Source organism: Dermochelys coriacea, chromosome 15 (assembly GCF_009764565.3).
Source record: "Dermochelys coriacea isolate rDerCor1 chromosome 15, rDerCor1.pri.v4, whole genome shotgun sequence".
NCBI lineage: Eukaryota > Metazoa > Chordata > Testudines > Dermochelyidae > Dermochelys > Dermochelys coriacea.
In genome coordinates, this window is record NC_050082.1 from 20,618,881 (window position 1) to 20,639,050 (window position 20,170).

Below are 20,170 nucleotides of genomic sequence, written 5' to 3' on the forward strand. Positions count from 1 at the left end.
CCATCTTGGCAGGGAAGAAGCCAATGGTAATGATCCCTTTTTAGGAGTGCTACACATTGCCAGGATAGTGTTTCTCTGCTGTCGTCCACACTGTCCTTGTTCTGTGGATAAAAGAAGAACTTCAGGTTTCAGGACTGTCGATCTGGAAATGTTTTGTAAATATTGTATTCAGTTGTAGATGTGTTAAGTAGAGGATTTCAGTAATCTCTCAAATGAAATCAGTGGCAGGAAGAGCCTGAATGCAGCATTTTAGCAATAAAGTTTGGGGAAAAAAATGTTTTGAGATTTACATGTTGCAGTAATAGTACCTTTTAAAAATAATTTTGCAAAGTCCATTGCAGTAGGGCATCTTGTCCAACTTATTACTCACTGCAGTAGCAGCTGTTAAATTGTAAACCTGGTCCTAGCAATTGCACAATGGAATAAATCACTCTGATTTAGACTGCATACAAATTGGATGTGTTCTTTTTATTGTCTTTAAAATCAGGATCTGAGAAGAGTGACACTCTCTTTCTATATTTCTGTGACCCAGAACTGCATTTGCATATCTCTTTCTCATCTGTATGAGGTCAAATTTTTTTATGTCAGTTTCTTGACAGGATTTGAGAAATGTTTCTGAGGGACTGTACCATGGTTTTGTTTTTGTTTTCTAATAGAAAATTTATAATGAAAACATAAGAATGGAAAAGTAGTGATATGTTGTATGATTTTCTGGTTAATAAAACCTATTAATATTGGAATCATCAAATTTTCCTGTCGCCATCCTGGAGGGCAAGAATTTGACTATTCATAGAAGGGAAATTTTGCCATGACTCAGTGGTAAAAACATTTGCCATTTGTTTCCACTGTTGGCAGCATTGATGGAAATGCACTGTTGCAGAAAAACAGTCATTTTTCCTTGTGTGGACAAGGTTCTCAATTTAACACTTTGCTTCAAGGGATGATGAGTTTCTCCAAAGTTATTCTCTCTGCTTGGTCTGATGCTTTCCCTCTGGTTAGGCCATTGTAGTCAGGCTCTCTTATGCTATCCCTATCTTGTTGTGTATGTACAGAAGAGGGTAATGGCAACACTGAAGGGCATCAGGGGTCTTGGTAGCTGCCCTTTGATTAGTTAGGCAGGATGGAATGTGTGATTTCAAGGCATGAATGGTGGTCCAGAGTGACCCCATTTTGTTAAAAATGGTTTAGATTGTGAATTGTAAAAAATATTTAGAACTAAATTTTGCCCTCAGATATGTCTGTGGCTCTCAGTGAAATCTTTTGGCTGAAGGTTATGGGAAATCCAGGGATAGAATTTTGGCCTGAAGAAAAGGAGTACTTGTGGCACCTTAGAGACTAACAAATTTATTAGAGCATAAGCTTTCGTGAGCTACAGCTCACTTCATCGGATGCATCCGATGAAGTGAGCTGTAGCTCACGAAAGCTTATGCTCTAATAAATTTGTTAGTCTCTAAGGTGCCACAAGTACTCCTTTTCTTTTTGCGAATACAGACTAACACAGCTGCTACTCTGAAACCTGTGATTAAAATTTTGGCCTGAGTATCCTTTAAAAAAAACCCCACATTCCAGTGTGATAAAATGGCACTACCACATTGGACTATGGAGTCCTCTTCTGGTGGCATTTAAAATTCAGTTGTGGATAGTTTCCAAGATAAATAGTTTGTCACGGTCTTCTAAGAAATGTAGCCGGGAATGTTTACTTTGTTACTCAGCTTGGCTAATATAACTGGACATTTATTCCCACTGTCAAAATATTGCTGCTGTAGATGAGACTCATAGGTCTTTATTGTGTTCCATTTTTTATCAATACTTTATAAAGAATCCCTTCAAGAGTCGCTCTGGAGCGCTACGCTCCTGTTCGATTGAACATTCACATTGCTCTTAGATCCGCTAGTCCCAAAGGAATTGTACACACCAACTAGTACATTTCAACTCAGGACCATCACTTAACTGAACACACAGCACTTAGAAAGAGAGAGTATGAAAACAGGAATAAATTTATCATCAAAGAACAGAGATTCAAATGACAGAGAGTGAGAATGTTGGAAACAACCAGTTACATATTAAACAAAATCATAACATGCTAAACTTAACCGACACAACGTTATCCTATCTCCACAAGACCACTTACCACATGTTCTTTCACCAGGATTTTCAAACCTTCGGCTGAGAATCAGGGGTGTAGGCATGGGTGAGCCTGGGTGGGCTGCAGCCCACTTACTTAGCAGCCAGACCCACCCAAACCTGAGCAGAGGTGTCAAGCTGCCACAGCAGCCTGGGGTGTCACTCAGGCACCTGAAATCCAGGATGGAGCTATGCACCTGCCCTTCTGAAAGCTACTCTCCGGCAACTCTGCCTTGCTATTTTCTGAGCTGCAGGCCAGAGGATCCCTGCTACCCTGACCCCTCGGGGCTTCCGAGCCACAGGAGCACACGCAGCAGCCATACACAATGAAGAGGCGAAGGACAGCATTGCAAAGACATATTAGTGCCCTAGCTGTTCTGCCATCCCACCCCCCTGCCTCCGCCCGGCCGTACCATCAGGTCACTAATGCAGGGGTGGGGAGAGGATTGAAATTGGAAAGGAGGCGACGGGAACCAGCACCCTGGGCACGGGGCATGGGCCCTCGCCCACACAGAAAGCAGCATGGGCTTTTTGTGCCAGGAAATCACCCCTATGCAAAGTGAGGGGTGGATGCTGTGTCTCCCCGCTCTGCTGGAGGGAGAATGGTTGGGCCCCCACAGGTAGCTGCCCTGAGGGGAAGTAGATAGCGGGCACGTGGGATGCTGGGCCGGGTCTCTGCCAGTTTCAACAATGCCAGGTGCCACAGCAGGTGAGGAGGAGGTGCCATGGCTCCCCCCCCAGGAGAGGGGAGCTGAGCCCGGCAGCGAAAAAGCTGCTGGTGGTGATTGCCCAAGGTGAGGCATGCACGGCCCATCTTGGCAGTTGAAGCCCTGTGTCTGGGAGCACCTGGGCTAGGAGGAGAGCCTGGCATTGGGGCAGAAGCTGAGGTAGCACAGTTTGTCACTGCCCGTCCACCCGAAAGTCAGGGCCCACCCACATTTCCATTCCCAGCTATGCCACTATTGAGAACCCTTCTTGTAAAATCAAGCCAGCTGGCAGCTTGTCCTCACAGATTAAAGGAATGAGGGTATGCCTTCAGATCCCTTACTTATACCCTGAAGAGTCCATTGTCCTTGCTGGTAAACAAGAGTGTCCCCTGATGGTTCACTTGTTCCTGTAAATTTCCTCTTTGAAGATTTCACAATCCTTCATTAACGTTCAGCTCAGACTGTAAATGGAGGCCCATTGTGAGCTGTACAATACTTAATTTACATGTAAATAGACAGAAAAACATCCCTTGCCTGAAAGAGAACCGGCTTTTCACCTTTCTGGTGACCAGTTGCTCGTCACAAATCTTAAGAATGTATTTTCCAGTATATAGTCATAATTCCTTACACTACATCCATACACACATTTTGCAACACTAATGATGTCCAGTGTGACACAGGCTTTCATTAGAGACCTTACATGTCATTCTTTTGATGAACCCAAGGGATCCCTGTTTTCCTCCATATCCCCTATGTACTCTTTCAGTTGGCATCCAGAGGTTATTGGATCCCTCTTCTTGCAGTTGTGTCAAGTGATTATATCTATCACTTTGCAGGTGTTTGGATAAAACACAGTCAGGATAAAATCAAGATTAACCTGTCCCTTGGAGTTGGGCCATTCCTACTTTTTAAAATTCCAATCACACACATTAAACTAACCAAATTTATGACCGAATGTTGTTTGGAAATAAAACTAAACATTCATAGAACGCTCAAAATCAAAGTAGTTTTGAACCGTCCCAAAATCTGGTGCAAAACATTTCACAGCATGTTAGTTCTAAGGTAAGTTCTAAAAGAAAGATGAATTGTATTTCCAGCATGTATTTATACTGTGCTTCTGACTTTTCCTTTTTGCAAACCATTCATATGAGAGATAGTAGGTGGAATCTCGGGAAAATAAAGGACAGTGTTTTGAAACCTAATGAAGTAATTATCTGAAGCATTATATACAATGAGTATTTAGAAGATAATTAGGCTCTCTAATTATGCTTGTTTGGAACAGCCATCCTGTCAATAAATCACGGTGTTGCTATACAATTTAGTTTGTATTAGGAAAAAATATATCAGAAATGTCTTTGTTGTAGAAAAATCTCATGATAGAAACCTAAGACTTGACCCTGCACAGTCTTACTCATTTGAGAGAACCTTACTCACTTAAGTAGTCCATTGCAGATGAGAGCTCTGCAGGATGAGATCTCTTATTTACAATGCACATAGTCCTCTTTAGCTGTCTTCAACATAGAATCATAGGACTGGAAGGGATCTCGAGGGGTCATCTAGTCCATGCCCCTGCACTCATGGCTGGACTAAGTATCATCTAGACCATCCCTGACAGGTGTTTGTCTAATCTGCTCTTAAAAACCTCCAGTGATGGAGATTCCATAGCCTCCCTAGGCAATTTATTCCAGTGCTTAACCACCCTTAGTTTTTCCTAAGATATTAGTTTTTCCTAATATCCAACCTAAATTGCCCTTGCTACAATTTAAGCCCATTGCTTCTAGTCCTATCCTCAGAGGTTAAAGAGAACAAATTTTCTCCCTCCTTCTTGTACCAACCTTTTACATACTTGAAAACTATGTCCCCTCTCAGTTGTCTTTTCTCCAGACTAAATAAACCCACTGTTTCCCATCTTCCCCTCATAGGTCATGTTTTCTAGGCCTTCAATCATTTTTGTTGCTCTTCTCTGGACTTTCTTCAATTTGTCCACATCTTTCCTGAAATGTGGCTTCCAGAACTAGCCACAGTATTCCAGTTGAGGCCTAATCCACACAGACTAGAATAGAGTGGAAGAATTACTACTTGTATCTTGCTTACAACACTCTCCATATTTGGAGCAAGTGTATTATGGCTGAAATAAAACGGAGACTATTAGATACCGTGTGGTTTTATAGATGCACTATATTACTGGTGCATTTGCATCAATCTAGAAACATTTGCTTCAGCATTTCCCTTGATACCTGTTAAAACTTGTTTCAAAGGAAGCTTGGCTCACACAGGGAACTTTTTCTTTTTTCCTCTTCTAAAATCTGAGGGTCAGGAGAAAGTTTGGTTTCAAAATTAGGTTTAAAAAAACAAAAACTTTGCCAGGTTTTCATGTGTATATCGCTCCTTTTACAGTTTTATGAAAAGTGAGGAATGTAAACAAAATTTGAGACATGATTCATCTATTTTACTATCAAATCTCATTGGTATTTTCAGTAAATGTTTTAAAATTAGCCATTAAAGTGCACCACATTTCTCGGGCGTGTCAGTAGTAGTATTTTCACAGAGTATTAGATAGACCTAAGCCCCAGGGAGGCATGTTCTGGGCAAGGTGCTCAGCTGGTATAACTAAGCATGGCTTCATTGACTTCTATAAAACTATGCTGGTTTACAGCAGTTGAGGTTATGACTCTCTGATGTTTAGAAGTTTCTAAGAACAATCTCAATCTCCTTTCTTAGGGAGGCTCCAAAGTCTTGTAGCTGACATCTCTCCTGCTTTGGGGAGAAGAGCTAAATAATTTTTTCTCTTATGGGTGTTTCAGCAGTGCCGCTTTCTGGAAGCAGCTCATCTGGGGCTAGATCAATGGGCATGTCTCCATTGACATCAATGGAAGCTGGATTGGAGCACTGATTTCTTGCCTACAAGGTACAGGTTTAAAGCAAATGTCCAGAATGGAGAATCTGTAATGGAGTGGAGCTATAATGGGAATTGGAAAGGTAGAGCAGGAGAATCCTAGAATATGGTAGAATTTAGAGATGGGCAAGACCTCTTAGGCAATCAAAGTCTATTCCATATTGTCTCTAGTATATTAGTGAAAGCCCAATGAAAAAGGAGAGAGACAGTGAGTACAGAGTAGTTCTGCATGCTCTCCCAACAGGACAGTCTGTCTACCCACAAAGAAGCCCTAAAGACTGATGCTAAAATGAGTGAGAGCTACTGAATTCCTTAACAAGAAAACCAAATTTTAAAATGTCCCATTTAAGAAGTAATGAAGACTTAGCACAAGTAGCTATTGAGAATGGGCCATTAAGTGTGTCTGAAAAATCTGGACATGCACAAATGAGCTGGCTGAGATATTTTACATGCTAAAAGAGGCTGAAGTAAGAAAGAGCTTTTGAGGTGCAGCTCCCGCTGAAAAAAGCGGAGGCAGGGCACTCCCTGTCTTGGGGCAGCACTGTTTCCTCAGGGCTGCTGATCCTCCTTGATTGGTGAGGGAAGTACTACTCAAGCAGGGAGATCTAAAGTGAGCATTAAAGGTCCAGTTCAGCCCCCAATGAAGTAAATAGAAATATTCGTATTGGCTTCAAAGGGACTTGGATCAGGCACTGAATGCAAAGGAGATTTAAACCCAGGTCTCCTAAGGTGAAAGACTTTTGCATTAACCTACAGTGCCACTGAGCACAACTCATTCAACAACAATAACAGTGTCTTTCATCTCTGCAAATTCACAAGGAATGTTTTTGTTTTGCTAACCAGAAACAGTACATCTTCTGCCTTTCTGACAAAATGCATGATATAATGGATAGTGACTGCAGCAGGATGTCAGTAAGTGTGTTTACATCCACATTAAATGATACAGTGCATTAGGCATTAGCAGGCTTGTATCTTCAGAGTGAGACTTTAGTTTGTATCCCACAGACATCAGCTTTTCAATCCCACGTGGACAACTGAGAATGCATTAGGTAGAAAGCTCTGTGTTTGCTTGGTCGGAGCAGTCACATTTTGTATTTTGTCTCTCTATTCACCTGATCCAGGAAGCTTAGATGGAACCCCTCTACCTCTTCTTCTGTGACCAAAGGCTGCACAGATAATTTTCCTCACTGTGGATTTTCACTGTGTTGGTTAAGCGTGAAGATCAGAATTGTGCATGTGCGATACGATGGTTTGGTGACAGAACAGTTTGCTTATATTTTATTTTTAGACAGAGGATGCTTTTGCTTTAAAAGTGAAGCACCAATGCTACACTGCACTGAAAGAGTTTATGGAAACAGTTTTGCTGCGAAAGACACTATGGCACTTCTATAGATTAATCTTTTTTTCGAATCTATATTAACTCTACAAATTGTTTTGGGGTTTGTTCTGACATTAAAGTGTCAAAGTTCCCTTGGTGGGATAATATATATGTAAAATATTTCTATTCTCAGTCAGTTTTTGATTTTTAAATCAATCAGAATTGTAAAAAAGGCTTTTTGTAAAGCAAAGCAAAGTCTGGTTTTATTGTACTGAGTGCTACTGAAATGAAAGCCAGCTGCCAGCTCCTTAAGATAGTGTTTTAATTGATGAGGAGCTGCCTGTTGCATTTGTGATTCTTGAACCTTCCCTGGGTATAGGTGAAACTTCATGCTCCATGCATATGGGGATTTCCTGTGGAACCTGCTCTTGGTTTTTTGGTCTCTAAATGGGACAGTGTGCCTGCAGCTCAGGACAGCTTGGAAAGGTAGGTTATGGGCACTGTTTACTTAAACCCAGTTTCAAAGCTGAAAAGCTCAAAATAAAATGCTGCTAGAACAGTTGAACAGAGATGAACTAGAGATATCATAGCTTTCAAATTTGGAGAGAAAAGGACACCCTGAAACATGACGCAGGCATTTTAGAAATTGAACACTAATGATTATCTGGAGAGTCCGATGAAGTGAGCTATAGCTCACGAAAGCTTATGCTCTAATAAATTTGTTAGTCTCTAAGATGCCACAAGTACTCCTTTTCTTTTTGCGAATACAGACTAACACAGCTGCTACTCTGAAACCTGTGCTAATTATGTTTCATTAATATCTTTAGTTAATAGTGTAAATCTAATATAGAGCTGGCCCAAAACTCGGGCTCAAATCTTTGCTGCAGTTTGAGATCTGATCTGAAAGTTTGACCCCCTTCTAGTCCAAATTCAGTTTGACTTCTACATATTGAGGGCTAGCTTCAGCTACTTGCCTTATCTGTTAGTGTGAAAAATCTCTGCCTGCTGAGGGCTTTCAGTATTTTCACACTAGTGATTTGAAGTCTCAGCCAGGATCAGGTCCCTGCTGTGTTAGGTACCGTACTAACTATACAAACGCAGTCCTTGCCCATGAGACCATAACTGTTTATGGTCTAAATAGACATGGCAGACAGAATAAATCAAAATTATTAGCAAAACAAAAGTGATACTGCATATCCAGTTAGTGTCTCTGTATATTATCCAGATAGCCACTGGCGTTGCCCAAGCAGAAAAGTGTATGAGGGTGTGATACATCTTAAAGCTGCTGCCTTTGGCCAATAAAATGTATATTTACCCATTTTTTGCTTATTGCTATTGCCATTGAAGACAAGATTGCTTTTTGTTTTGCTATCCTTTTGCCACGGAGTCACAGCCTTGGTGCTCTAAAACCGCTCTGAATGACGTTCGGACAGGACTCTAGTGCAGTGTGTCTCCCCTCAGGGCGCACACTCAGGAGGGCAAGAGGCCTCCTCAGCTTCAGTGCTTCCTGAGTCTGACCTTGGATCATTCAGTACACCCTGTTCACACCGTGAGCTCCCTGCCGTGAGTCCGCCTGGATGAGACACCTGGGGAAGCATTAAACACTCCCAAAGGGCCATGCAGCTTTGCAGTCAGCAGTGACTCTCAGCCAGCGTTGTAAAACAGAAGGGTCTATTAGTCATCAGGAACACAGCATAGAACAGATCTTGTTAGCACAGAAATCAGGAACACGCAGTGAAGCCCATCCTGGGGGGGATCCCAAGCCCAGGGCTCTGGGTCCCCCCGCCTCCCGAGACTGACTTGCTTTCAGCAGCACAGCCTCAGATCCCCTGTTGCCCCTCTTCCGACCTTTGTCTTTCTCTCAGGCAAACAGGTCACCTGGGTTTTTTTGTTCTCCAACAACTTTGGTTGGCTCCTTGCAGGGGACGGGCTCCAGTTGCCAGGATACAAAGTGTCAGCCATTCTGTGCACAGTCAGCAATCACGTCTGCCCATTTGGGGTCTCTGCAATGATCACACACCCTTATTCCACCACCTAGATATTTGAGTAACACATAGGGGAAACTGAAAAGGAGTACTTGTGGCACCTTAGAGACTAACAAATTTATTAGAGCATAAGCTTTCGTGAGCTACAGCTCACTTCATCGGATGCCGATGAAGTGAGCTGTAGCTCACGAAAGCTTATGCTCTAATAAATTTGTTAGTCTCTAAGGTGCCACAAGTACTCCTTTTCTTTTTGCGAATACAGACTAACACGGCTGCTACTCTGAAACCTGTGAAAAATAGGGGAAACTGAGGCACACACAGTATTCAGAGAAAACATTAGGACCTTTCCTACTCTGTCACAGCATTTGAAGCATCTATGGAAAGAAGGAATTCAGAAGGGATGCTTGCCTGTTTTGTCACTTCTTTAGTGGGAGATAGAGCCTTTCCTTTAGGTCACTGTTTGAACGAGACCAGAAGTAATGAAAATTGCTCTTGACATTTGATGGCCATTTGGTGTTTGAAATGAAATGATCTGAGCTGGTATCGGTCTAGTTATTAATAGACATATTACCTACATCTATCAATGGTATCTGCTGGAATCCATGTTCACAGTCTTGGAAGAGAGCACAAGGACTGAATGGGCATTGAGACTAAATTACCTTCAACTCCTCACAGGTCCACAGTGTGTGCATAGTTTTGTGTTGCCACTGCCTCTGCTGTAAATTTTCTGTGGATAAATAATGACTTCATTCTCTAGGGCTGCCAGCCCAGCAATTTTTATCTGTACTAACATTAGTAAATCTCAGGGGCTTGTTGAAAACCATCAAATGTGAGGATTAAAAGATCAGTCTAGTACTCAAAAAGTGCCGGGAGGAACAATCTGAGCAAAACAACACAGGCTGGAGAGGAAGGTCTGAGACCTGCTCAAGTCACAGGAATCAGAAGACTGCTGTTTGGGGTCTATCTGCATCTGGTCTCCGGCTGGCTAACCAGTTCCACCTTAATGGGAGATGGGCCTCGTCACTATCTGTGACAAGATCAGCTCCCCTCCCAGATGGGCGGAAAAATATTTCTTCATGTGAGAAGAAGGTTACATGACTATCTCAGGCCAGGGTTGCAGGAGAGTAAGATGCTTGAGTGGGACAAAGGCCTTGGGAGGCTGCAGCTGGCTTGAGGAAACATCTATAGGGAGTAAAGGATTGGTTTGGATTATGACCCAGCTCCAAGAAGGAAGGCTGGGGGCTGCTGATTCAAGGAGAGAGAACTGTTTGAACTGTGGAACCAGTGGTTACAGGGGCCAGCTGGGTGAAGGTGGTGTGAAGTACTACATGACTCCAGGAAGGAGGGCTGTGGGCTCCTTTACTAAGGGGAAGGGCTGGGGCCTGGATGGGACCAGTGTGAGAATGAACTAAATAACTGGATCCCCTTCCAGAAGGGGAGCATTTTAAACATTATGGACTAGGTGGAGTTACTGAGGAGCCCTGCAAGACAGCAGAGTGCTGCAGAGCCACCCCAAGCAATCAGGAGGTGCTGACTCATTTTTACAGGGTCTTTTTGAGCTTCTGTGGGCCCAGATCACCCCCCAAACACACACAATCACACATGAAGTGGTACTTCATAGATTGAGCTCCTCTTCTCCATATGGGAGGAGCTAGGGTTCCCACCAAGCACAGCCCTCCTGTCTGGGTTTGTCTGAGCTTGTATGAACCCAATTTATGACCCCCCCCACCCCAAAATTTGAACAGGAAGCATTACCCTATAGATGCTTACCTGGTGGCTGAACTTTGTGACTTTCTCCTCACCCATAACTATTTCACATTTGGTGACAATGTATACCTTCAAATCAGCGGCACTGCGATGGGTACCCGCATAGCCCCACAGTATGCCAACATTTTTATGGCTGACTTAGAACAACGCTTCCTCAGCTCTCGTCCCCTAATGCCCCTACTCTACTTGCGCTACATTGATGACATCTTCATCATCTGGACCCATGGAAAAGAAGCTCTTGAGGAATTCCACCATGATTTCAACAGTTTCCATCCCACCATCAACCTCAGCCTGGACCAGTCCACACAAGAGATCCACTTCCTGGACACTACGGTGCTAATAAGCGATGGTCACATAAACACCACCCTATATCAGAAACCTACTGACCGCTATTCCTACCTACATGCCTCTAGCTTTCATCCAGATCATACCACTCGATCCATTGTCTACAGCCAAGCGCTACGATATAACCGCATTTGCTCCAACCCCTCAGACAGAGACAAACACCTACAAGATCTCTATCATGCATTCCTACAACTACAATACCCACCTGCTGAAGTGAAGAAACAGATTGACAGAGCCAGAAGAGTACCCAGAAGTCACCTACTACAGGACAGGCCCAACAAAGAAAACAACAGAACGCCACTAGCCATCACCTTCAGCCCCCAACTAAAACCTCTCCAACGCATCATCAAGGATCTACAACCTATCCTGAAGGACGACCCATCACTCTCACAGATCTTGGGAGACAGACCAGTCCTTGCTTACAGACAGGCCCCCAATCTGAAGCAAATACTCACCAGCAACCACACACCACACAACAGAACCACTAACCCAGGAACCTATCCTTGCAACAAAGCCCGTTGCCAACTCTGTCCACATATCTATTCAGGGGATATCATCATAGGGCCTAATCACATCAGCCACACTATCAGAGGCTCGTTCACCTGCGCATCTACCAATGTGATATATGCCATCATGTGCCAGCAATGCCCCTCTGCCATGTACATTGGCCAAACTGGACAGTCTCTACGTAAAAGAATGAATGGACACAAATCAGACGTCAAGAATTATAACATTCAAAAACCAGTTGGAGAACACTTCAATCTCTCTGGTCACTCGATCACAGACCTAAGAGTGGCTATCCTTCAACAAAAAAGCTTCAAAAACAGACTCCAACGAGAGACTGCTGAATTGGAATTAATTTGCAAACTGGATACAATTAACTTAGGCTTGAATAGAGACTGGGAATGGATGAGTCATTACACAAAGTAAAACTATTTCCCCATGGTATTTCTCCCCCTCCACCCCACCTCCCACTGTTCCTCTGATATTCTTGTTAACTGCTGGAATTAGCCTACCTTGCTTGTCACCATGAAAGGTTTTCCTCCTTTCCCCCCCCTGCTGCTGGTGATGGCTTATCTTAAGTGATCACTCTCCTTACAGTGTGTATGATAAACCCATTGTTTCATGTTCTCTGTGTGTGTATATAAATCTCTCCTCTGTTTTTTCCACCAAATGCATCCGATGAAGTGAGCTGTAGCTCACGAAAGCTTATGCTCTAATAAATTTGTTAGTCTCTAAGGTGCCACAAGTACTCCTTTTCTTTTTGCGAATACAGACTAACACGGCTGCTACTCTGAAACCTGTTCTAACCCTGAATGTGGGGCTTTCTGTGCAGTTTGAGGCGTGCATGGGGGATCAGGGAATGCAGTTGGGGTATGAAGGAGGTGGGGGAGGGGGAGAGGTAGCATATCACATCTTTCCTACCCCATGGAGATTGCAAAGAGAGTTAATGTAGCGTCTGTGAAGTCTTGCAGATTTGGGTGTCCTTGACAGGCCAGTTCTATTGGATCTGGGAGCAAGACTGTGGAATGGGCTGTCTCTCTCTAGGGTGCTGATGCTAAATGCACTTGGGGATTTGCATACCTTGTGGGTGTGATTCTTTGCCTAGGATCCTTCCCTCCATCTTTAAAAAGAAAAGGAGTACTTGTGGCACCTTAGAGACTCCATCTGAGGTCAGTTGTGAAAAATGTGCTCACTACTCTTCCCTTCCCTTCTCTGGTTTTCCACTGTACTGAATGACCAGAAGGCTGGAGGAAGCTGTACCAGTCTAGGTGGTTTTTTTGTGGGGGTGGAGGGGCGTATGCAAGGGCATGTGTTTAATCTGAGATTGTGGGATGGGTTCTGCTGGTTTTACTGATGACCAGTCTTGTATTGGATAGAATGAACTGAAACTAAGGCCTGCTGTCTTCTGATGTTTTATCTATGGAAAGCCAACCTCTGAAGGCTACAATGTTACCGAGTGGTAATTCGTAAACTAATGTAAGCTGTCAAGTTATCCTTGCTCCCGTTTCCTTCTCCTTAAAGTGCTTCTTCTCTGAGTGACTTTTCTCTTTTGGTAGCTGATATTTTTAGACCAGAGGTGTTTTTGGAGGGCTGATTGATGTTTTGTGCTTCTCTCTCCTGCTCTCGTGTGAAGTCGTGGCGTCACGGCTGGCCTGGGAAGTCATCAGAAGCAGTGGGGTTTCAGTACTGCCTGCTAGGCTGTCACTCTGACAGTCAGGGTGTTTTAAATGTTGTCTGGTGTCAGAATGAAGTCAACAGCTTGTCTGTGTGTAATGAACCAGCACGTGGTGTGAGTCTGATCAACCTGGAAATGCCCTGCAGCCTAGAAAACGTGAAACCTACCCTGCACAGTTACATCTTGTTCCACTAGGACTTACCAGGGAGGAAACATGCACCAGTGATTCAGACAGAGCCTGGGACTCAGGAGACCTGGGTTCAATTCCCTGCTCTGCCATAGACACTGTGTGACATTGGGCAAGTCATTTAGTCTCTCCATGCCTCAGGTCCCCATCTGTAAAATGGGAATAATAGCACTGTCCTACCTCACGGGGGTGCTGACGGATAATTATGTTAAAGCCTGTGTTCAGATAATATGGTAAAGGGGACAGATAAGCACCTAAGGTAGCTGTTAGTTTGTTCCCAGACACCTTTCCCCCCTGCCCCACCCCGCAACAGAAGGAAAGTACTTGATATGTATGAATGTTAATGCAACTCCAGGTAATGCCAAACAAAACAGTACATCCTACTTGTTCTTTTTACCCTTCTTATGCTGTGATGGATAAACTGGGAGGTGGTGTGGGTCAGCAGATGGGGCATTGGACTGGGGCTTGAGATATCTGGGTGCTGTTCCTGCTTCTGCCACTGACCTGCTGTATTACCTTGGGCAAATCACTTCCCTTCTCTGTGCCTCTGTTTCCCCTTGTCTATTTAGTGTGAATGCTTCAGGACAGAGTGTGTCTCTTCCTATAGATGTGCACAATGGGGCTTCTAGATGATACTGTATTACAAGTAACAATTTTTCAAGATTTCAACTATTTGTTCCAGTTTGTGATGGGGAAAATTTTCAAAATCTCATTTTCATGGGATGGGGAAAACCTTTTTCGATCCAGCTCTACCACTGATCCCTGGCCCAGGGAATTGTCTGTAGGTTAAGTTCAGTGCACCTCTGATTTTGCCGTTCCTTGCTGTATGGGTTCAAGGCACAATTTTTATAAAAAGCGAAGTACAATCAATCTATTCTTGGGAGCAGGGAAAGATTGTAAAAGATGCTTTGTTTGTTCCATTATCTAGAGCAGCAGTTTTCAAATTGTGGGTCGCGACCCTATTTTAAGGCCAGGGCTGGTGTTAGATTTTTTGTGGTCTGGGGCCAAAGTCGAAGACTGAGCCCCACTGCCCGGGGCCAAAGCCCAAGGGCTTCAGCCCTGGGTGGCAGGGCTCAGATTACAGCCCCCCTGCCCAGGGCTGAAGCCCTTGGGGTTCAGCTTTGGCCCCCCTGCCATCCAGGGCAGTGGAGCTCGGGTAGGCTCAGGCTTCAGTCCCCCATCCTGAGGTCTTGTAGTAATTTTTGTTGTCAGAAGGGGGTTGTGGTGCAATGAAGTGTGAGAACCCCTGTGGGGTAGAGTATCTGTTGAGCACTGACATTATTATACTCGCTGCTCTCCAAAGCAGGGAGGGAGGCACAGTGCTGTCCCCAAGGGCTTTAGTCTAACTATTGGAAACTGCCATTCCACTGATAGCTGTCCTACCTGCCACCACTTACCAAATAATTGAGCAAAAAGAAAAGGAGTACTTGTGGCATCTTAGACACTAACAAATTTATTTGAGCATAAGCTTTCATGAGTTACAGCTCACTTCATTGATGCATGCAGTCGATGAAGTGAGCTGTAGCTCACGAAAGCTTATGCTCAAATAAATTTGTTAGTTTCTAAGGTGCTACAAGTCCTCTTTTCCTTTTTGCGGATACAGACTAACACGGCTGCTACTCTGAAACCAAATAATTGAGGATGTCTGTTTAAATGTAATGTGCCTTGAAGGCTGCCAGACCTGGTCTTCCAATGGGCTGGGAGTCTGAATGAATTCTACAGCAGGGAAATCTCCACTGAACAGACTGGTCAGGCTGCATCACCCTGTCCATACACCCCTTAATCTGCAGTAGATTTACCCTTTCCTTTTGAGCAACACAGATCCTATAGGATTGCTTATGACTCTTGTGACTCAGTAGGAAGTGCATCCACCTATTGCAAACCCTTCCTAATTCTAATCTGTGGAGAAGTACAGCTTACTTGAAAGGAATGTCAGTGAGATCCAGCTGTCTCCCCCAGTGTGAAGACCTAAGAGGAAAGGCAAGCAATGTAATTTTTTGGAGGGAGAGGATAAGGGCACATTAACAGGGAAATAATAAATAGCAAAACAATGTTCTTCATACATGTATTCCTGAGGAATGGTGATTATGAAAATCCAGTAGTTTGGAGAGTTCAAAGCTATTTCTGTGGGGTAATATCTCTGGGCTTGTGTTCACTACCACACTAAATCGGTGCCACTGCATCAACATATTTACTCCACCTCAAAAGGCAGAAGCTATGTCGTCGGGAGAGCATCACCTGCCAATATAGTGCGGTGTAGATATTGCTTTAAGTTGATGTAAGTTACATCACTCAGATGGATGGATTTTTCACACCGCAAACAACGTAACTTAAATTGGCTTAAACAATAGTGTAGACAAGCCCCCATTCTCACCTTTACTTCCTTCTTACGTGGAACAGTGTCCCTTTGGAAGTCCTGAAAGACAGCATTTAGCTTCTCTCAATAGACGTTTAAATGCTCTCATGGTGATATCAGTACTGCGTCTTTCTGTTCCAGGAGAAGAGTATCAACCATGATCTGGATCATGGCAATGCTATCCTTGAATCCCCCAAGGTGTCTCAGTTGGTTCCAAAAATGGAAAAATCCTCAAGCAAACAGCAGGAGGAGGTTAAAACGGTAAGTATGTACTGTATAGTCTTCAGTCCAGCGAATAACCTAATCCACTTCACAGCCTGCCTAGTAACTTTGAGTACGTTGTAAGAGGGCAGAGGACACATTGAATGCAACCAGGAACTCAGCTATTCATGTGGCCTTTTAAATAAATAATATTTCATCTCCCTTGTTTTTGGTTACAAAAAGGGCGTATTGCAGTTAACACTGTAGCTGTAATCATACCTCCAAAGGCTCTCTGTGCCATAAAGCAGGGATGTCCTAGAGCTTGGGAGACCTTAGATAACCTGTTAAATTCTGGTTACCCCCTGCTAGCTTCAGATATGGTCTGTGGATACAGTCCCTGGCTAGTGGATGTTGTCAGTGTAAAACTGCTGCATCTGCATTGTTCTTAATGGTTGCTCCATGCCATATTCCCTGCACTAACAATGTACCTACTGACTATACTGCTGTCCAAACACTCACCCCATCCTGTGGTCTTTAAATGTCTTTAAATGTCATAAATCAGGATTCTACTTAAAACACAAAGGCTTCTTGTCCCTCCCAATAGCTCTCCCTCCCACATGGGTACTCAGGCCAAGATTTTAAAAAATGGAACACTAAGATTAGCTTCCCTAGAGACCATATTTGGGCGCCAAAATGAGGGGTCCGATTTTAACAAAAGCTCTGAAAATAATCAGTGGACGATACTTTGTGGTCAGTGCTCCTGAAAACTAGACCACTACCTGGGAGCTTAACTGTAGGTCACCCAGGTTTGAAAATGTAGGCTTCAGCCTGAGGTCCTGAGTTGGAGACTCACATAGTCTGTCTGCCAGGGTGAGGCACCAGAATGGCTCTGTGGGTCTGAACAGGTCCCAGAGTCTGACAGCTGGTGATATTTATTCACCTAACCCTGATGCTACTTGTCAGATTTTACAGAATGTCTTCAGAGATGATTTCCCTAGTGCTAGGAGGCAAGTACATCCATTAGCTGTAAATTAGTCACAGCATACCTTCAAAGAAATAGATAAAAAGATAGGAAACCACTGACTGAGCAGCAGAGGCACAGAATTTATATTTAATTACAATTTTTTATCTGTCTTGGTAACAATGGAAATTACTGTAATCTCAAACAAGCTTGGAAAGTGGGGCCCAGAACAGTACAGGCTCAGTGGCTGTTTACCTTTTCCTGGGGTCAAATAGGGACAATGCAGATCCACATATAGAAGAGTTGATTTTTATATTATTTATTTGCTCTCTGCATTTGTTCCCTAGCCAGGTAAATAAAGTTGGTTGCTAAGCTTTAGGCAAGCCGTTGCCACTTAGAATGACTCATGTAGCCTGGTTAACCAGAGTGCTTCTGTGGGTTTCCCCATTAGAGATCTCACCATGCTTTCTGTCCTCCACAGACACAAATGAGCGCTCTCTTAAAACTCTCCGGCCTTTTGCTCTAGGGAGGGGAAAAAATCTGAAATGACTAATTACATTTGTAAAAATTATCTTTAAGGGATGAAAGAGGAGCCAGTTAGTTACTGTCTGTCATATTTAAACTGCAATTACTATGCTGCATATTGATTTTCATAGTTCAGTTGAAAACAAGGGATGTAAACAAAAAGTGGACCTGAGCCATTGTAGAACTGTGGTTGTCAAAATTAATACATATGTTGGATTACACTCACATTCTTGTTCTTGCTACAATCAACATAAAGATGGGGAGAAAACTGGGTTGCAAGTTTTAGAAATAAGGGGGTATAAAAACTTTGGAAGTTGGCCAAAAGTTCTGAGTTTAAGTAACTCAAAATACTTAAAATGCTTTTTATCTAGGGATCTTGAAATTCTTTACCAAGAAGAGTGTATATAATTATCCCCCCTTTACAGACTGGGAAATGCAGGCAGAGAGAAATTAAATCATCCCTTGTCCAAACTATTCAGCAAGAAGTGGAAGAGCTAGGAATAGGAGTCAGATATTCTGATTTTCAGTCCGATGCTCTATCCACTAGATCACATGTTAATTCATTCTATAGTTCAACATTGAAAGGACCATGCAATTGATAGGATCAAAGAGATGTGGGAGGGTAAATTGGTTACATCTGGATATCTGCATGCACTGAGCCTTTGTCAGCAAACCAGATCCTTCCTTTCATAAAGTGCACATTAAATGCTGAAATAAGGCCCATTTTCAGTGCCTCAAATGATAATTTGTATAAACTCCATTGATTAGATTTTGGAAAGCATTGATTATGAAAGATATATCTTTAAGATTGTTTTAAACTTTTGTAGTAAGTACAGATGGGCCCAAGTTACAAATTTGAATCTGGAACTAAACTTGTTTACAGAGTTCAAACGTGTTTTGGATCCAGGTGGCTTAGATTATGCCAAATCTTGACAGTAAGATATAACAGTGCATCTTTCTTGCTCATATAGCTAATTACACATTTAAACAGTGCATTCTATGTGGCTGTATAACATATATACTAATAATGTTTATTACTAAACCAAATAGACTCAGTACTTTTAACTTATTTATGGTTTGGCATAAATTACTGAGATTTCCTCCCCCTGAAAATGTTATGAAAAATTAATTTAAAAATACCTGCTACTAATTTCTAGCTATGAATAGTGTGGCATTGGGCAGGTAATTGCATCCACTGTTCATTTTATATATATATAAAATGCATATATATATTTATATGCACTTCAGCAAGAGCCCGTCCCTATCTATTTCTGTTGATATCTGATTTTATTATCCAGATTCAATGTTATGATATCAAATAATGGATTTTCATGCTTGAAGCAAGATAGAAACTGCATATAAACTGAGGGCTATCTTTCCCTATGGTAAAGCAAATGATTAGCTAACATGCCTGTAGAAAAAAACTACTGACTAATAATACACATAAGAATGCATGCAAAGCATTTTGTATATCTATTTGTACTGAATCTCTTCTCATTGCCTGCAGCTCCCCTGTTCTAATCTCTTTAGGTCACTTTGCTTCTGTCCTCCTGTGTGTTTGCTACCCCTGCAATTTCAGAATCCTCTGCAAATTTGGTGGATTTACACTAAGCAACATCAGATAAAAACCTGAAGCAGATGCACAGGGTATAGAGAGAGGTGCATTTCCCACCCCCCTCTCTAGTTTAACTGATGGCAAAAGCCTCTGTGACCCTCCAAAGCCTCATGGATTGGACTACAACTAGCTGGAAGCATCACTAGTAGAAGACTGACAGATAGTTGGTCTTCGTAGCAGAAGCAACTGCAAGTACCACCAGTGCTCCACAGATAACGGTTGGAGAATATCTGCTTGGAAAGGTTTTATTCAAATTCAGGTGGATTCTTTCTTGATTCAAACCAGTTCACTCATCCCTCCTATTGTCTTCCTCCAGTTCCAGTTTGCTTTGCTGCTTTTTTTCCTGCTGCAATCTTATTCTACTGGGTTATTTTTGTCATCACGGGGGCAAACTAAGGGTAGAATAGCCTATAGAATCCCTGTTTTGAATAGGCCCTCTCATTTGCTATTGCTGAGTTCAAAGAATAAAGATCAATTCATCTGCACTATTCAATCAACATCTTCTTTAAATTGTACCAAGTACCGGGTCATGGGGATCAAATAGCCTCAGCCTATATCATTGAACCACCTGCCTCAAGAGCGGGGATCAGGGGGCTGGGGAGACGTTGCTGTCAATCACTTCTGTTTACTCTTTCACTGGCTTCTTGGTTATCCAAGATTAAGTGTTATGTAAAGATAAGGAACAGCTGCTTGCTGGAACTGTCAGGCAGCATGCAAAGGGGGGAGAGCTGGGAACTCCATTATACGAGGTGCCTATTTAAACCTGCTGTAAAAGGGATAAGCAAACACCAGCTTCCCTTCTGCAGTAAGGAAAGGCCAGCATGTCAAGAGAGTAGAAGGTCCTGGAGTGGATAGTAAGAGCCATGGCCTCTTTCCTGTTGGGAATCCCCTGGCCAGCACAAGCTTTTAGATGTGAGCAGGCTGCTTCAGTCTGACCGAAAAGGAATCTCTTTGTGCTTATCCATTTCAGGCCCTCTCTGTCATTTCATACATTATTGTCCTTT

At 42.9% G+C, this 20,170-nt stretch overlaps 1 protein-coding gene across 2 annotated transcripts in view; it reads left to right on the top strand.

Annotated features, from left to right (window-relative positions):
• STX2 (syntaxin 2) overlaps positions 1–19,556 on the top strand; it is a 74,753-nt gene extending 55,197 nt beyond the window's left edge. Inside the window, exons 10-11 of one of the 2 annotated variants that reach the window (XM_043497954.1) lie at positions 16,006–16,125; positions 19,059–19,539. In XM_043497954.1, coding sequence (XP_043353889.1) covers positions 16,006–16,125; positions 19,059–19,184 — 246 coding nt within the window. In that variant the 3' untranslated portion in view covers positions 19,185–19,539. Of the gene's footprint in view, positions 1–16,005; positions 16,126–19,058 lie in introns of both variants that reach the window. The other variant, XM_043497955.1, reaches the window with a different exon arrangement.
• Positions 19,557–20,170: the final 614 nt, after the last annotated feature.